The 16,977-nt window shown below is 42.9% G+C and overlaps 1 protein-coding gene across 1 annotated transcript in view; it reads right to left on the minus strand.

Annotated features, from left to right (window-relative positions):
- Positions 1 to 16,977, minus strand: part of LOC133664270 (uncharacterized) — a 61,215-nt gene that overhangs the window by 9,491 nt on the left and 34,747 nt on the right. Inside the window, exons 9-10 of the mRNA XM_062068782.1 lie at positions 8,810 to 8,960; positions 4,523 to 4,705 (exon numbers count right to left, since the gene is read on the minus strand). Of these exons, the coding sequence (XP_061924766.1) occupies positions 4,523 to 4,705; positions 8,810 to 8,960 (334 nt within the window). The remainder of the gene's footprint in view (positions 1 to 4,522; positions 4,706 to 8,809; positions 8,961 to 16,977) is intronic.

A 16,977-nucleotide genomic window follows, 5' to 3' on the forward strand; every position in this document is an offset into this window, starting at 1 on the left:
CATCAACTTGGCTTCATAGTAAAAGAGTGCGGGTACTAGACTGGCCTGCCTGTAGTCCAGACCTGTCTCCCATTGAAAATGTGTGGCGCATTATGAAGCCTAAAATAGCACAAGGGAGACCCCCGGACTGTTGAACAACTTAAGCTGTACATCAAGCAAGAATGGGAAAGAATTCCACCTGAGAAGCTTCAAAAAATGTGTCTCTTCAGTTCCCAAACATTTACTGAGTGTTGTTAAAAGGAAAGGCCATGTAACACAGTGGTGAACATGCCCTTTCCCAACTACTTTGGCACGTGTTGCAGCCATGAAATTCAAAGTTAATTATTATTTGCAAAAAAAAAAAAAAGAAGTTTATGAGTTTGAACATCAAATATGTTGTCTTTGTAGCATATTCAACTGAATATGGGTTGAAAATGATTTGCAAATCATTGTATTCCATTTATATTTACATCTAACACAATTTCCCAACTCATATGGAAACAGGGTTTGTAGTTTTTATTGCAATATGGACTTAAATCTGCTGCTATAAAAACATTTGTTATTGCTTTAGCCCTGCCTGACTCGCCGGGGAGAGGCTGCTTAAATGCGGTAGTGACGCTTCAAATGGGTTAGCATGTTTGACGTGTTGTTAGAAGCAGCTGCTGAACAATGTCGGCAAACCTCCGTCCTCCATTGTTGTATCGCGCAGCCAAAGTGTTCCCAAACCGGAGATCTTAACGAGGCAGGAGGGTCTTCCAGCTCTGGCTTTTACATGTTGTCCTAGCCCGGTCGCTGCTAGCATGCTGTGTGTTGTGCTTCGGTGTGCATTGTTTACACAACGTGCGGTACCCTACTAATAAGTCCGTGTGGAAACTCGTTCGGTACACCTCCGAACCGAACCGAAACCCCCGTACCGAAACGGTTCAATACAAATACACGTACCGTTACACCCCTACTATCAAGGCATCCTCCAGTTTGTGGCTATTAGAACGCATATTTCCATAATTAAATGACAATCTCTCCTTGAGTCCAGTATTGTTGAAAAAATGTCCTATCCACAGGTCCCAGTACCCTCAGTTTTGCACTCATAGTCAGTCTTTCGATATTATATTCAGTACATTAAACAAAAAGTGTTTTACTGTTTCTAATACTTGACATTGTTCACACATTCTTGCAGGGTGTTTCCCAATTAAAAACTATTGATCATTTAAATAGTTATGTCCAATCCTAATTCTGCTCATTATTACCTGGTGTTTCCTTACAGTCCCTCTCCATCTTGGAACCCGGACCTGGTTCTGAACAGAAAGTTAACTGCCTTCCTTTTTCATTATTTCCCCAAATTATTTGCCACTGCTGACTAGCCCTCTGTCCAATGATACTTTTGCCTTCCCTCTTAGATAACTTCATGTTTACATCAATCTCATCTTTCTTGGTCGCTGTTTTTGCGTTTCCACACACACACACACACACACACACACACACACACACACACGCACACGCACACGCACACGCACCCGCACACGCACACGCACACGCACACACACACACACACACACAAACACACAAACACACAAACACACGGTGAGCTAGCGTTATGCTAAAAGCTAATTAGCCTCCACCTCAAGGACTGCGAGCGAGCTGAGCTGCCGCTTATGTTTCTAGAAGGTCAACGGGCTCATAGTGATGTGACTAGTAGTTGACTGGGAGGTGTTTATTATCATTTGAGGAGAGTCTGCTGCTTTATGCTCACCTGCTAAACACCTGTCTGCTCACCTCACCGTCTCTCCTCTCTGCCTGTGCCGTGAGTACTGACTCCAGCGCTGTGAATACGCACTGCAGATTAGCTGTTACATGCGCTCTGAATACGCACTGCAGATTAGCTGTTACATGTGCTCTGAATACGGACTGCTGATTGGCTGTTACCGCTCTGCGTGTAACCAATCAGATGGTTCTGTGGGTGGGACAATGCTGGGTGCTGCAGAGACGTAATGACAGAGGCAGAGGCCGAAGTAAGCTGAGCAGCTTGTTAAGACTTTAGCTTAGGCCATGGGTGTCAAACTCATGGGGGGCCAAATTTGGCCCGCCGTGTAATTTCACTTGGCCATTAAGGCAATATCAAATTAACACTAGAGCTGGCCCGCCGATTACATACAGCCACGGTGCCGCGGTAACACCGCATTCACCGCTAATTCTCATTACAGTTGGGTATCGAGTATCGATTGGAACCGGGACTAACTTTCCGATTCTCCCGGAATCGTTCAAAAGTTTAAATTTCGATTCCTATATTCGATACCAGTCCGCCGACCGGAAAAAAATATGTCCGCCGAACCGGAAGAAGAAGCCGCTGAACACCAACGAAGAAGCGCCCACCGCCGGAAGTGTTAGCATAGCCGAGCGAGTCAGTCAAGCTCAAGCATGGATAGCGGGCGTCGGCGGTCGAAAGTGTGGCTTTACTTTACAAAAAAAAAATGAAATAACCGTGAAATAACAGAGCTCCATGTCCATCAAGAAACGAGTGGAGAGAGAGCTGCAGATGTACCAGGACGTTCCACCGATACTTATGTCTGACGACCCTGCTGCATGGTGGTGGTCCGGTGGAACCAACAAAAGACTTATCCTTTGCTGTCAGATCTCGCTTTCTCCTATTTATGCGTTCAAGCTTCTTCCACACCCAGCGAACGTGTATTTTCCACAGCAGGAGACACTATCTGTCCAGAACGCTCACGCATCCTGCCTGAGAAGGCAGGATGGTCATTTTCCTAAACAAGAACTGTCTCTGATTTTATACTGTACCTGCTGCTAATCTGGACTGGGTTTTGCAAGTTGTTTCTTATTGTTTATTTGCTTTTCTGCACCAGGTTAGCCCATCAGTGGGAGCACTGTAACATTTTTAAGTACCTGCAGCATCATACACTTGTGTGTGTAAATGTGTTTTCATGAGGTTTCCTGCAGCATCATACACTTGTGTGTAAAGGTGTTTTCATGAGGTTTCCTGCAGCATCATACACTTGTGTGTGTAAATGTGTTTTCATGAGGTTTCCTGCAGCATCATACACTTGTGTGTAAAGTTGTTTTCATGAGGTTTCCTGCAGCATCATACACTTATGTGTAAATGTGTTTTCATGAGGTTTCCTGCAGCATCATACACTTATGTGTAAATGTGTTTTCATGAGGTTTTCAAAAATAAAGCTCTCTTGAGGAAAGCGTACCCCTGTGAAAATGTATTTATAATATTTATATTCAAGTTCATAGATTTGATATTTGTATTCTAGTTGAAAACAGCCCTGTGAGGAATTTATAGTAAAGTTCATAAAAACTTAATAGAATTAAAATTGATGGAGAATGTCAGACTATTTCATTCAGAAAGACTGTATGTAGGTTAGCTAGCTCATTTAAAATATCCTAAACTTTTTTTTGACCCTGCCTCTTAAAAGAATCGGAATCGAGAATCGCCAGGAATCGGAATCGGAATCGTTCAAATTCAAACGATACAAAACCCTAATTCTCATACTTGCCAACCCTCCCGGGAGACTCCCAAATTTCAGTGCCCCTCCCGAAAATCGTCACGTCCACTTTTCACCCAGTCCAACGAGTGCTGGCCCAGCCACATAATATGTGCGGCTTCTGCAAGCACACACGAGTGAATGCAACACATACTTCATCAACAGCGATACAAGTTACACTGAGGGTGGCTGTATAAACAACTTTAAGTTTTGTTAGAAATATACGCCACACTACTACAAGGTGGGGGGTGGGGGGGTTTGGTGGTAGCGGGGGTGTATTTTGTAGCGTCCCGGAAGAGTTAGTGCTGCAAAGGGTTCTGGGTATTTGTTCTGTTGTGTTTATGTTGCATTACGGTGCGGATGTTCTCCCAAAATGTGTTTGTCATTCTTGTTTGGTGTGGATTCACAGCGTGGCGTATATTTCTTACAGTGTTAAAGTTGTTTACAGGGGCACCCTCAGTGTAACCTGTATCGCTGTTGATCAAGTATGCGTTGCATTCCCGTGTGTGTTCATACAGAAGCCGCACATATCTTGTGACTGGGCCGGCACGTTGTTAGAAGGGACGAAAAGCGGACGTGACTACAGCTCGTAGAGGACCTTAAAGGCACGCCCCCGTGACTTTTATTTACATTGAGTTAGAATATTATTATTTTTTTAATATATCCATCGTCATGTCTTTTATAATGATTGAGAATGATAGAAAAAATTATCCCAAAAAGTGCAGTTCCCCTCTAAATTCCAATGATTAGATTTAAGACCGCCCTGCGATGAGGTGGCGACTTGTCCAGGGTGTACCCCGCCTTCTGCTTGATTGTAGCTGAGATAGGCTCCAGCTCCAGCGCCCGCCGCGACCCCGAAGGGAATAAGCGGTAGAAAATGGATGGAGGGATGGATAGATTTAAGACCTTAAGTCTATGAGCATGAAGTGATGAAGCCTACTTGGATGGGAGGATAAACGTCTTCTAAGACAAAGTGAACAGTCCAGTTGTGATGGATTGAATGCCCTGAGAATAAAATGATATGTGGATGTTGTGCTTACTTGGACTGTGATGAAGCTGTGAGGACTCAGGTGGTTTGTCTTCATGCTCTTCAGTCTTCACAGAGACAACAGTCAGTGGAAACTTGGTGAGATCATCCTCCTCCTGCCCTAGAAGACACTCTTCCTCCTGAGTGATCCAACATTCCTCCTCTTCCTCTTTAATGTGGGGGGGCTGCTGGACGTCTGTTGGGTAAATAAGTAATTACGATTAAGAGAGAATAGAAATAGTTTTGGACTGACACGGTTAACACAATGACATTGTGTTCTTTCGTGTGTTGTGTTAAAAGTGTGTAGCTTAACAACCAATAAAAACATGGGAAATACGTCCTTTTGTCCTAAAATTAATTCATAAGTGGTACAGTGAGTACAAAAATAGACTTGGAAATTGGATGGGGGGCAATTTGAAAAGTTTTTATAAGTACGAGGCAGTATTGATTGAGACATTCTTAACTTTACACTCACTGATGTAAAGTGTGTAAATATTTTATTCTGTATACGGTCTATGACACCTAAACTTGATCTAAATGGCAAATGGTAAATGGGTTATACGTGTATAGCGCTTTTCTACATTCAAGGTTGTCAGGTTCAAACACTGATGACATCTATTAATCAGACAAGAAGCAAGGAATCATGCAGAGACAGAGTTCAATTCAGCTCATGGGGAGAACGCATGGCGCTGCACACTTAGTCACAGTCTTGTCCTAAGGTTCAGTTCCTGCGTCCCTCTTTTTATTCAGAGTTCCTTAGTCAACATCACTGAGGCCGCCTCTAAAAGGAGTGGTCACATATATTATGCAAAGCAGGTCCAGGACGCACAGTACGTGATGGAATGGGCGGGGGGCCTTGTGATTTCGCCTTGTCCCCGCTTCGTCTGCGTGTTGTCATCTTATCTTCGTTGAGGTCCTTGAAGTCTCTGCTTCGTCTGCGTGTTGTCATCTTATCTTCGTTGAGGTCCTTGAAGTCCTTGGCTGTTAGCGGGCTAAAATCAAGATAACATCTGTGGCTAAGGCCACCCCTCAGACAAGAAGTTTTGTCCTTGCATAGATTAGAAAAGTCTAACTTGAGCACAATAGCTAATAACTAAAGCAACGGACTTTAAGCATACTAAAGTTAGTGTGATAATATATACATAATTATTCTAACAAATGTACTCAAAGCACTGACACTATTTCCACATTCACCCATTCACACACTGATGGCAGGAGCTGCTATGCAAGGCGCTAACCACGACCCATCAGGAGCAAGGGTGATGTGTCTTGCTGAAGGACACAACGGACGTGACTAGGTTGGTAGAAGTTGGGCATCGAACCAGGAACTCAGGTTGCTGGCACGGCCACTCTCCCAACCATGCCACGCCGTTCAAGTTTATCTGTAAACGTAACCATAATCTTTTAATGACATAGTCATTACAATAACTTCGATATAATGGAAATAAAAAATCTTAAGTCCAAAATCACTTACTTAGTTTTTTGGCATCATGCAAAATACTTTTTTGTGGTCATTTTGTTGGCTGGGCCAAAATGAACTCTTACCAAAACATGTTTTATTATGTGGTGTTTTATGGAGTACCTCCATCAACAATTCCTCTTTAGGAATTGGAGATAATCTACGACAAGCTGACGGAAAGTCAGTCAGCTTTATGTTCTTTTAATACATGTATATTATAAATAAATACATACATATTTAATAAATTGACTACTTTGGTTATTGTAAATAATTATTTACTTTCACTTATTGATGCATGTAAATCAGAATCAGGAAGTGAAATTATTAGATTACAGTATAAAATGTATTTGGTGACTGTGTGAGTTTTGTGTAAACATGTTGATGCAGGTTTACATCTTCTTAGGGACTGAAACACAGATACTTGCAAGTACACAGGTTTTGGGGTCAATTCCTAACCTCAGAAAAGTAAATAAATTCACAGTCAAAGTGGGTGACAATAATATAACAAACAAAAATGAGATTACCTATCTTGGCTGCTTCAGAGATAGTAATCTCTCCAGTGAAAAAATTACTACTAAAGTAGTCAAAGACTCAACCGAGGAATTCTGTTCTTACATAGTAGGATCGCCCCGTTGGTGGGTAGAAATACACTTAAGACTCGAACGTAAGCGCTCATTTAACCCTACTTTTTGACTACGGAGTTCATGTTTGGTATCGTAATGCCTTAAAAGCCCTGAAAAACAAACTCCAGACAGCCCAAAACAAAATGATTGGGCTTCTACTCAACCGTCCTTCTCGGCCTCGACTTACCACCAACCATTTCCTCAACGTAGGGAGGCTCTTGGTAACCGACAGAGTACAGCTTCTTGCAGTTGGTCAGGTGTACAAGATACACCATACCACCAAAATACCCATTCACCTGTCTAGATACTTCCAAAATATATTCACCATTATAACACCAGAGGTAGTTGTACAAATCACATTCAACCCAGATTACACTCCAAAAAAGGTTCTAATTTGTTTGCCTGCTAAACTACCAAAACGTGGAACTCCCTATCAATAGTCATAAAGGAGTGTAAATCCCTTATTTCCTTCAAAATCGCTTTGAAAAGACATTACAGGTTGCGGCTACTCGTAACTGGGAATAGACTAAGACTTTTTCTTTTTTTTAAATACATTTTCTTGCAGTATTTTGGTCTTTAAAGGCCTACTGAAATGAATTTTTTTTATTTAAACGGGGATAGCAGATCCATTCTATGTGTCATACTTGATCATTTCGCGATATTGCCATATTTTTGCTGAAAGGATTTAGTAGAGAACAACGACGATAAAGGTCGCAACTTTTGGTCGCTGATAAAAAAAAAGCCTTGCCTATACCGGAAGTAGCGTGACGTCACCAGAGGAAGGACTCCTCACATTTTCCCATTATTTACAATGCAGCGAGAGAGATTCGGACCGAGAAAGCGACGATTACCCCATTAATTTGAGCAAGGATGAAAGATTTGTGGATGAGGAAAGTGAGAGTGAAGGACTAGAGAGGCAGTGCAGGACGTATCTTTTTTCGCTCTGACCGTAACTTGGGTACAAGGGCTCATTGGATTCCACACTTTCTCCTTTTTCTATTGTGGATCACGGATTTGTATTTTAAACCACCTCGGATACTATATCCTCTTGAAAATGAGAGTCGAGAACGCGAAATGGACATTCACAGTGACGTTTATCTCCACGACAATACATCGGCAAAGCTCTTTAGCTACTGAGCTAATGTGATAGCATCGGGCTCAAATGCAGATAAAGACAAAATAAATAAATCCCTGACTGGAAGGATAGACAGAAGATCAACAATACTATTAAACCATGGACATGTAACTACACGGTTAATAATTCCCAGCCTGGCAAAGCTTAACAATGCTGTTGCTAACGACGCCATTGAAGCTAACTTAGCAACGGGACCTCACAGAGCTATGATAAAAACATTAGCGCTCCACCTACGCCAGCCAGCCCTCATCTGCTCATCAACACCCGTGCTCACCTGCGTTCCAGCGATCGACGGAAGGACGAAGGACTTCACCCGATCATCCGTGCAGTCGGCGGCTAGCGTCGGCTAGCGCGTCTGCTTTCCAAGTCAAAGTCCTCCTGGTTGTGTTGCTACAGCCAGCCGCTAATACACCGATCCCACGTACAACTTTCTTCTTTGCAGTCTTCATTGTTCATTAAACAAATTGCAAAAGATTCACCAACACAGATGTCCAGAATACTGTGGAATTTTGAGATGAAAACTGAGCTTTTTTGTATTGGATTCAATGGGGTACCAATACTTCCGGTTCAACCATTGACGTCACGCGCATACGTCATCATATATAGACGTCTTCAACCGGAAGTTTAGCGGGTAATTTAAAATTGCACTTTATAAGTTAACCCGGCCGTATTGGCATGTGTTGCAATGTTAAGATTTCATCATTGATATATAAACTATCAGACTGCGTGGTCGGTAGTAGTGGCTTTCAGTAGGCCTTTAAAATGCTACTTTCTGTGTGAGTTATAAAAAATATTTCTACTGAAACAAGCTCAGGCTTTCTTGTAGCAGTGAATGTGTGCCGTGATGAAACTGTACCCTTTCCTATGCAAACTTCTCATAAGTCCTTCAATCAATCAATCACACATTGTTACAAACTGAGAGGAACATCAACCTCAAACTGTCTCGTTTTCATGAAGAATCTTAACAAAGCATTGCATCATCCCCACAAGACAAACCATCATATTATTGACCATCTATTGAAGAGAATTGTTGTTAATGAAATATAAAGTTAGTAAAGATGTGAGAGTAAGAAGTAAACAAACCTGTTCTGTGTAACACAACTTGATGTTTCTTGAAAACAGCGTCCTGTAGTTGATGTTGTCGCTCCTTCTCCTCTTTTGTTGGACAAAGTTCCTCCTCATACTTTGCCATCGTTCTTTCGCACATTTTCACACAATCACAACACTTTACACTCACATTTGATCTCTACTTAGCGATGTGTTGGTAACGTCCGCGTCTCTTTGTTAGCAGCTAACAAGCTAAGCTAACTAGCAAGCTAAGCTAGCACAAGACACGATAAAGTGCGCTCAGACTAATGTATCCGGATACAAACAATGACTAACAATGTTTCATCTACTACACGACATATATGCGTACATGTATGCACTAAATACAAATAGAGAAACAATAATGGCCAGTGGCCACGTTTCGACCTTCTCTGTCAAACGCCATTTTGCTTTTTACTCCTTCGTCTTCTTTGGATTTCCAGCAGACTAGTAGAGCATCTTAGGCCTCCACGGCTTCTTAACGTCCCGTCCTATGGTCCATACTACATTCTACAGTACAGGAGGTCGCGCTAGCAACCTTTCAATTAGTGATGGGAGTAAATGTGCTGAGGTTTCCAGGCTTGTGTCGAGTAATTCTTCTTCTTCTTCTTCTTCTTTGGTTTAATGGCGGTTGACAAGCAACCTTCTGGTGTGCATTACCGCCACCTAATGAAATGGAGTGTGGACGGAGCTGGAACCCTACTCCCTATTCTTTTATTTAACCCTGTCTTTTTAAAAATGTATATAATGTTTTGTATCCTACGAGTGCAATCCTAAAATATCTTCCACTACTAACCTAACCTTCTCTTTCGCTAACTTATTTCCCAGTATTTCCATTTCTCTATTGTATTTCCTACAATGTATTAAAACATGTCCTACACTTTCTATCTGATGACAACAGTCACACAGTCCTGTATTATGTTTCCTATCAATGTCTATCAACTATTTAGATATGTATGTCTTAATCTCATTCTAGTAATAATGTATTATTCCTTCATATTTCTATTCCTCCTCTCATTACACCTACTCTCCTCTGGTCTTTGTAATACTCTCTACCTTTTGTTTCCTTATTCCAATGATCCTGCCTGTACTTTTTTATTGTGTTCTATCTTCACTTTTTCTTTACTGTGGTTCATCTCCCTGTTGACTTCTGTTTTAGTGCTTGCTTGCTTTGCATACCTATCTGCCAGTGGCGGATGCTGGTCTCTCAAGGAGGGGAAGCTCAATTTCGGCCTACATCATAAAATGTGTTGGTTTATTTATACGTAAATTCTACCTATTCTATTCTAGAATAGGTAGAAAGAGGCTCCTTGGAACATCTCCTCAGCAGTTGCCCAAAGTCTCTGGCTGATGGTCGCTATCGCTGGCGTCATGACCAGGTACTCAAAGCAGTTGCTGAGAGCATAGCCTCAGCCATCAGCACCAGCAAGCAACATCTTGCGCCAAAGAAGGCAATGTCATTAATCAAAGCTGGAGAGAGACCTCGTGCACGTCCAAAGACAACAACAGGACTCCTTCACACAGCCCCTGATTGGCAGCTACATGTTGACCTGGGAAAAGAACTGCGGTTCCCCCAGCACATTGTAAAAACATCTCTACGGCCAGGCATGATCATCATCTCGGAGGCTTCGAAACACCTCATCATGCTGCAACTAACAGTGCCTTGGGAGGAGCGGATAGAGGAAGCCAACGAAAGGAAACGTGCCAAGTATCAGGAACTGGTGGAGGACTGCAGGGGGAGGGGCTGGAGGACTTTCTATGAGCCTATAGAAGTTGGCTGCCGTGGCTTTGCAGGACGCTCCCTCTGCAAAGACTTGGCCGATTGGGAGTCACAGGGGCGGCCAAAAGGAGGGCCATTCAATCCCAAAGTAAAGCGGCAGAGAAAGCCACGAGGTGGTGGCTGAAAAGGGCAGATCCGTGGGTTGCTACTGGGACACAAGCAGGGACTTGATCACCCCGGCTGGGTCGCCTGGACGAGGGTGTCTGATGTTGTGAGACCCTAAAGAGCCGATGAATCCAGGATACATCACTGATAATGTGTCCCAGTGCATCCAGGAGATGTATCTTTCAAGTATTAGTCCTGCACTTGGAATGCTAGACTGCTTCATCCCAAGTGCAAGACTAATAGACTAAAAAACTCCTTTGTTCCACACGCCTTCAGACTGTACAACTCCTCTTTGGGGGTCAGGGCGTGTACTAGGATGACAGGGGATGCAAAACAATAAGAATACTGAAATAAACTGCAACAAAAAACAGTGCAATACATTTTCATAACATGGTCACTACTGCCTAGTTTCTCTTGTTATATTCCTATTTTTACTGTTATATTTGTATTCTTATTGTTGCTTTTTATTTTGATTCTGTCTATTAGCCCCCCAATCTTTACCCCTCAAAGCCCTCATTGTCACCGCCTGCTGCCACCTTGTGGTTTGTATGCTCAGTTTTCCTTGTTGGTGCAGCAGACCTGGTTCTTACTTTTTGTCTTCCTCAGAGTTCCTGTGTTTCCCTGTGGGCGGAGCTGCAAGACGTGCACAGCTGTGTCTAATCTACCAGCACTATTTAAGCAGCACCTGGTCGGGTGGATGGCACTCGGCTATTCCACTCCTTGACTAATTGTCTGAAGACTCCTATGCTCCTTGTATTTGTTCCTACGTACCATCTTGGCTATTTCCAGTGCCATCCAGCTTGGTATGTACGTTGATAGTTTGCACGTCTTGCAACTCCGACCCCAGTTTAGTTAGTTTGTATATTAGCTTTTGTTCTTTTTATCACGGTGCTCTTTTTGCACCGTCGCTTTTTGTTGTATTCTATTTTTGGATCATTGTTGTGATTGCTACTTTTGTTAAGTAAAGAACTATTTACTCTCAATTCCATCTGCATCCTTGGGTTCCTCTGTTCCACATGTAATTGAATTGTGACACTCATTATATTTTACACCTTTTTACATTTCTCCACTATTTTACTGATGTTTTTTTGATTTATTGAAACTTTTATTAGTGGATTGCACAGTACAGTACATATTCCGTACAATTGACCACTAAATGGTAACACCTGAATACGTTTTTCAACTTGTTTAAGTCGGGGTCCACGTAAATCAATTCATGGTACAAATATATACTATCAGCATGTGGTTGACCAGTTCATATATTTATCAAACCATATTCTCAAATATTTAAATACTTGTACCTCTTCTATATTTTCTACATAAAGTTTAATTTGGAGCTTGTTTTGAACCTTCCTCTTTGTAAAATTCATGACTTTAATTTTCCCAACAGAGAATCTTAAACCCCAAGCTGTTCCCCATTCTTGAACATTATTTACCACTTTTTGAATCTTCTTTTCTCTATGATGTGTATTTCTACCTCTCTTCCACATCACTCCATCATCACAAACAGTGCCACCTCCACTAATCCTTCCACTTCACTAAACACTTCATTTATCATTATTGAAAACAGTACTGGACTTATTATACTGACTTTGGAGGGCAAGAAGGAGACTTTTGCAGGGTGATCTCGGAGCCTATTGTTGGTCAGCAGAACAGGGACTTGAATGAAAGTCTGATGTTCTTACGACGGAGCAATTCAGGATTTCTTCACAACACGTAAAAATACATAAAAAGAAGCAAAATGCTTCTGGCAAAATTCTGCTTGCATATTTGACCCCGTTCTTGGAAATACTGGTAGATTTGATTGAAATGTGTTGCTCTCTTGGCAGAGCCAGTTCAAAGCATTGTTCTCAGATGTTTAGCAGGGTTAAGGTCGAATCTCTGGAACAGACATTCCAGAAACCTGCCTGAAACTCTTTGAAAGCAGTTTTTTATGTGTGTTTAATATTGTTGTCTTGTTGGAAAACCTGCTTGTGTACAAAGATCAGCCTTTTCACTGTTGATTGGAGGTGAGGCAAAGTCTCATCTGACCAGTAAACTTTTGTCCCAAAAACTGTTTGAACGTGTGGGTGTCTTATAAGTAAATCCTTCTTAGAGTTGGCAACTTGGGGACAGGGGCTTCTTTCTTGGTCTGCACCCTCTCAGTCTATGACCGTGTAAAACTGCTTTGAGTTCAAGCACTTGGTGGGCCTGGGGTTTGACAGTTTCCAGCCTGTGACTAAACATCCATCCATCCATTTTCTACTGCTTATCCTTCTAGGTTTGAGGTTCTCGGTCACATGACTAAAGCTATTGACAATTGAAATGCTATTTATGAGGCAATGACAATTACTTTATTGACGTTCCCTTTAACTAAAGCGCTTGACAGCACGGAGTGACAGACGTGGCATAAGTTTTCAATGCCGAGGACAAACAGTCAGCTTGGCTGGATGTTGAATGTCTGTTGAATATCCAACTTGAAACTAACTTAACCTCCGTTCGACACTTGGTGATCACTCCAGCAGCACTGAGAGCAGGCTAAGCTGAACTACCTTTAGGTAAATGTTGCAGTTGTCAATGCCAACAAAGAAATGGACTCAAAAAACACTACATAGTAGATAAAGTAAGGCTCCACTTTTCCAAAAGTTGTGCTAGCTTGATGCTAATATACATTGGCTTTGCTATTGACATGCTACTGATTAGCATTATCAATTTCTCATGACGTTAACACCCCCAAATTAGTTAATGAAAACTATAACTAAGATGCACGTTACAATCAAACAGCTGGTGCGTAATAAATACAATTTTTACAGAATTAACACTTTATTGGGCGCAACAAAAACAGTATAAATTTACACTACTTCCATCTGACTTATTGGAATTGCAACTGTAAATAAACTTACTTGTAAAATATACTATAGTAATAATAACAAAAAAAGATGTATCAACTGGACAGCAGTTATCAATAATAAGCTCATTTTTAAATGTTGCAATAAAAAGTGAGATTTAATTACCACAAACAATTAATATTATTAACACACACAAAAGTACCGAAAAGTGGTACAGTTGAGGACTGGTATCGATTTCGAAAATGTGTAACGTATCGGTTGAAATGTGAACGGTACCCATCCCTACCAGCAAGTGTTGTAGTACTAGAAATTATTTTACAAACACAACCTCATCACACACAATACTCCACTATGGAATTGTTGCTATAATAAAATGAGAAACCAATCTATCTTTGTACAGCAATGGTTTGAGAAAGGCATTTGGTCACTGATGCACTTATTGAGTGATAAAAGTATTTTATTATTAGAAGATTTCATTGTTTAGTACTGTCATGTACTGTTTTGTCATGTCCGAGCCACCGTAGCCTGTGTTCAGTGTGTGACGTCACAAGAGCGAGGGAGAGTTTGGACTCTCAAAGTTGTTAATAAACGGGAGCGATCCGAGGCATTGAGTTGAAATGTGTTGCCTGATTATTATTAAATTAAGACACCTAAATAAGCATATAGGTGAAACCGAGGACATAACAAGTACGACCTGCAAATAAACAAAAATTAATTTTGAAATTATAAAGGCTTTCGCTCAAAATATTCTAAATACGGCATATCATCTTTTTCAGAACTCTGACTATAGAACTCCTGAACTTTCTGGGCTTTTGGTGGCTGGACACAATATCACAGATATCAAACTCTAAAATTAAACAATTCTTTTTTTTTTTTTTCTTGACCTGTATTTTCTTTGGAACAAAAATAAACAAAACAAATAAAAATATCCTGAAACTTACCATTCAGCCAAGGACAAAGGAACATTTTTTTTTTTAATTTCCAAAATGTACTCTTTTAAATACAAACCCCGATTCCATATGAGTTGGGAAATTGTGTTAGATGTAAATATAAACGGAATACAATGATTTTCAAATCATTTTCAACCCATATTCAGTTGAATATGCTACAAAGACAACATATTTGATGTTCAAACTGATAAACATTTTTTTTTTTTTGCAAATAATCATTAACTTTAGAATTTGATGCCAGCAACACGTGACAAAGAAGTTGGGAAAGGTGGCAATAAATACTGATAAAGTTGAGGAATGCTCATCAAACACTTATTTGGAACGTCCCACAGGTGTGCAGGCTAATTGGGAACAGGTGGGTGCCATGATTGGGTATAAAAACAGCTTTCCAAAAAATGCTCAGTCTTTCACAAGAAAGGATGGGGCAAGGTACACCCCTGCGTGAGCAAATAGTCAAACAGTTTAAGAACAACGTTTCTCAACGTGCAATTGCAAGAAATGTAGGGATTTCACCATTTACCCATCCATCCATCCATCTTCAACCGCTTATCCGGAATCGGGTCACGGGGACAGCAGCTCCAGCAAAGACCCCCAGACTTCCCTCTCCAGAGCAACATTTGCGACTTCCTCCTGGGGAATCCCGAAGCGTTCCCAGGCCAGAGAGGAGATGTAATCCCCCCATCTGGTCCTTGGCCTGCCGCGGGGCCTCCTCCCAGTGGGACGTGCAACGAGGACCTCCCTAGGGAGACGCTCGTGAGGCATCCGCACGAGATGCCCGAACCACCTAAGCTGGCTCCTTTCCAAGCGAAGGAGCAGCGGCTCTACTCCGAGTCTCTCTCGGGTGACTGCACTTCTCACCCTGTCTCTAAGGGAGATGCCAGCCACCCTTCTGAGGAAACTCATTTCGGCCGCTTTTATCCGCGATCTTATTCTTTCGGTCATTACCCACACTTCATGACCATAGGTGAGAGTAGGAATGTAGATAGCTCGGTAGACCGAGAGCTTTGCCTTCTGGCTCAGCTCCCGTTTCGTCACAACAGTGCGGCAGAGAGACTGCAATACTGCCCCAGCTGCTCCGATTCTCCGGCTGATTTCCTTCTCCATCTTTCCCTCACTTGTGAACAAGACCCCGAGATACTTAAACTCCTCCACCTGGGACAGAGTCCTGTCCCCTACCCGGACTGTACAAACCATCGCTTTCCTGCTGAGAACCATGGCCTCAGATTTGGAGATGCTGATCCTCATTCCAGCCGCTGAACACTCGGCTGCGAACCGATCCAGTGACAGCTGAAGGTCACGAACCGAAGGTGCCATCAGGACCACATCATCTGCAAACAGCAGTGACGCAACCTTTAGCCCCCCGAGACGTATACCCTCTCCGCCATGGCCACGACTCCGCCCAGAAACCCTGTCCATGAAAATCACAAACAGGATAGGTGACAGAGCGCAGCCCTGGCGGAGACCAACCCCCACTGGAAACGGATCCGACTTACATCCAAGCACCCGGACACAACTCTCGCTTTGGTTGTACAGAGATTGGATGGCCCTTAGCAGGGTTCCCCTCACTCCGTACTCCCTCAGCACCTCCCACAAGATCTCCCGAGGGACGCGGTCATACGCCTTCTCCAAATCCACAAAACACATGTAGACTGGATAGGCATACTCCCAGGCCCTCTCCAGGATTCCCGCAAGCGTAAAGAGTTGGTCAGTTGTTCCACGACCAGGACGGAATCCACATTGCTCCTCTTGAATCTGAGGTTCGACTATCGGCCGGACCCTCCTTTCCAGTACCTTGGCGTAAACTTTCCCAGGGAGGCTGAGTAGTGTGATACCCCTGTAATTAGCACACACCCTCTGGTCCCCCTTTTTGAAAAGGGGAACCACCACCCCAGTCTGCCACTCCCTCGGCACTGTCCCAGACTTCCACGCAATGTTGAAAAGGCGTATCAACCAAGACAGCCCATCAACACCCAGAGCCTTCAGCATTTCTGGACGGATCTCGTCAACCCCCGGAGCTTTGCCACCGTGGAGTTGTCTAACTACCTCAGTGACTTCACCCCGAGAGATCGACGTCGATCCCCCATCATCCTCAGGCCCTGCTCCTATCAGGGAGGGTGTGTCTGATGTATTTGGGTTCAGGAGTTCCTCAAAGTGCTCTTTCCAACGCCCTACGACTTCCTCACTTGAAGTCAGCAAAGTCCCATCCTTGCCGTACACAGCTTGGATGGTTCCCTGCTTCCCCCTCCTGAGGTGCCGTATGGTCTTCCAGAACAGCTTTGGTGCCGCCCGATAGTCCTTCTCCATGGATTCCCCGAACTGCTCCCACACCCTCTGCTTAGCCTCGTCCACAGCCACGGCCGCTGCCCTTCGGGCCCGTCGGTACCTTGCAACTGCCTCCGGAGTCCCCTGGGATAACATACCCCGGTAGGACTCCTTCTTCAGTCGGACGGCTTCCCTGACCACCACTGTCCACCAGGGTGTTCGAGGGTTACCGCCCCTTGA

Source organism: Entelurus aequoreus, linkage group LG14, assembly GCF_033978785.1.
Source record: "Entelurus aequoreus isolate RoL-2023_Sb linkage group LG14, RoL_Eaeq_v1.1, whole genome shotgun sequence".
Taxonomy (NCBI): domain Eukaryota; kingdom Metazoa; phylum Chordata; class Actinopteri; order Syngnathiformes; family Syngnathidae; genus Entelurus; species Entelurus aequoreus.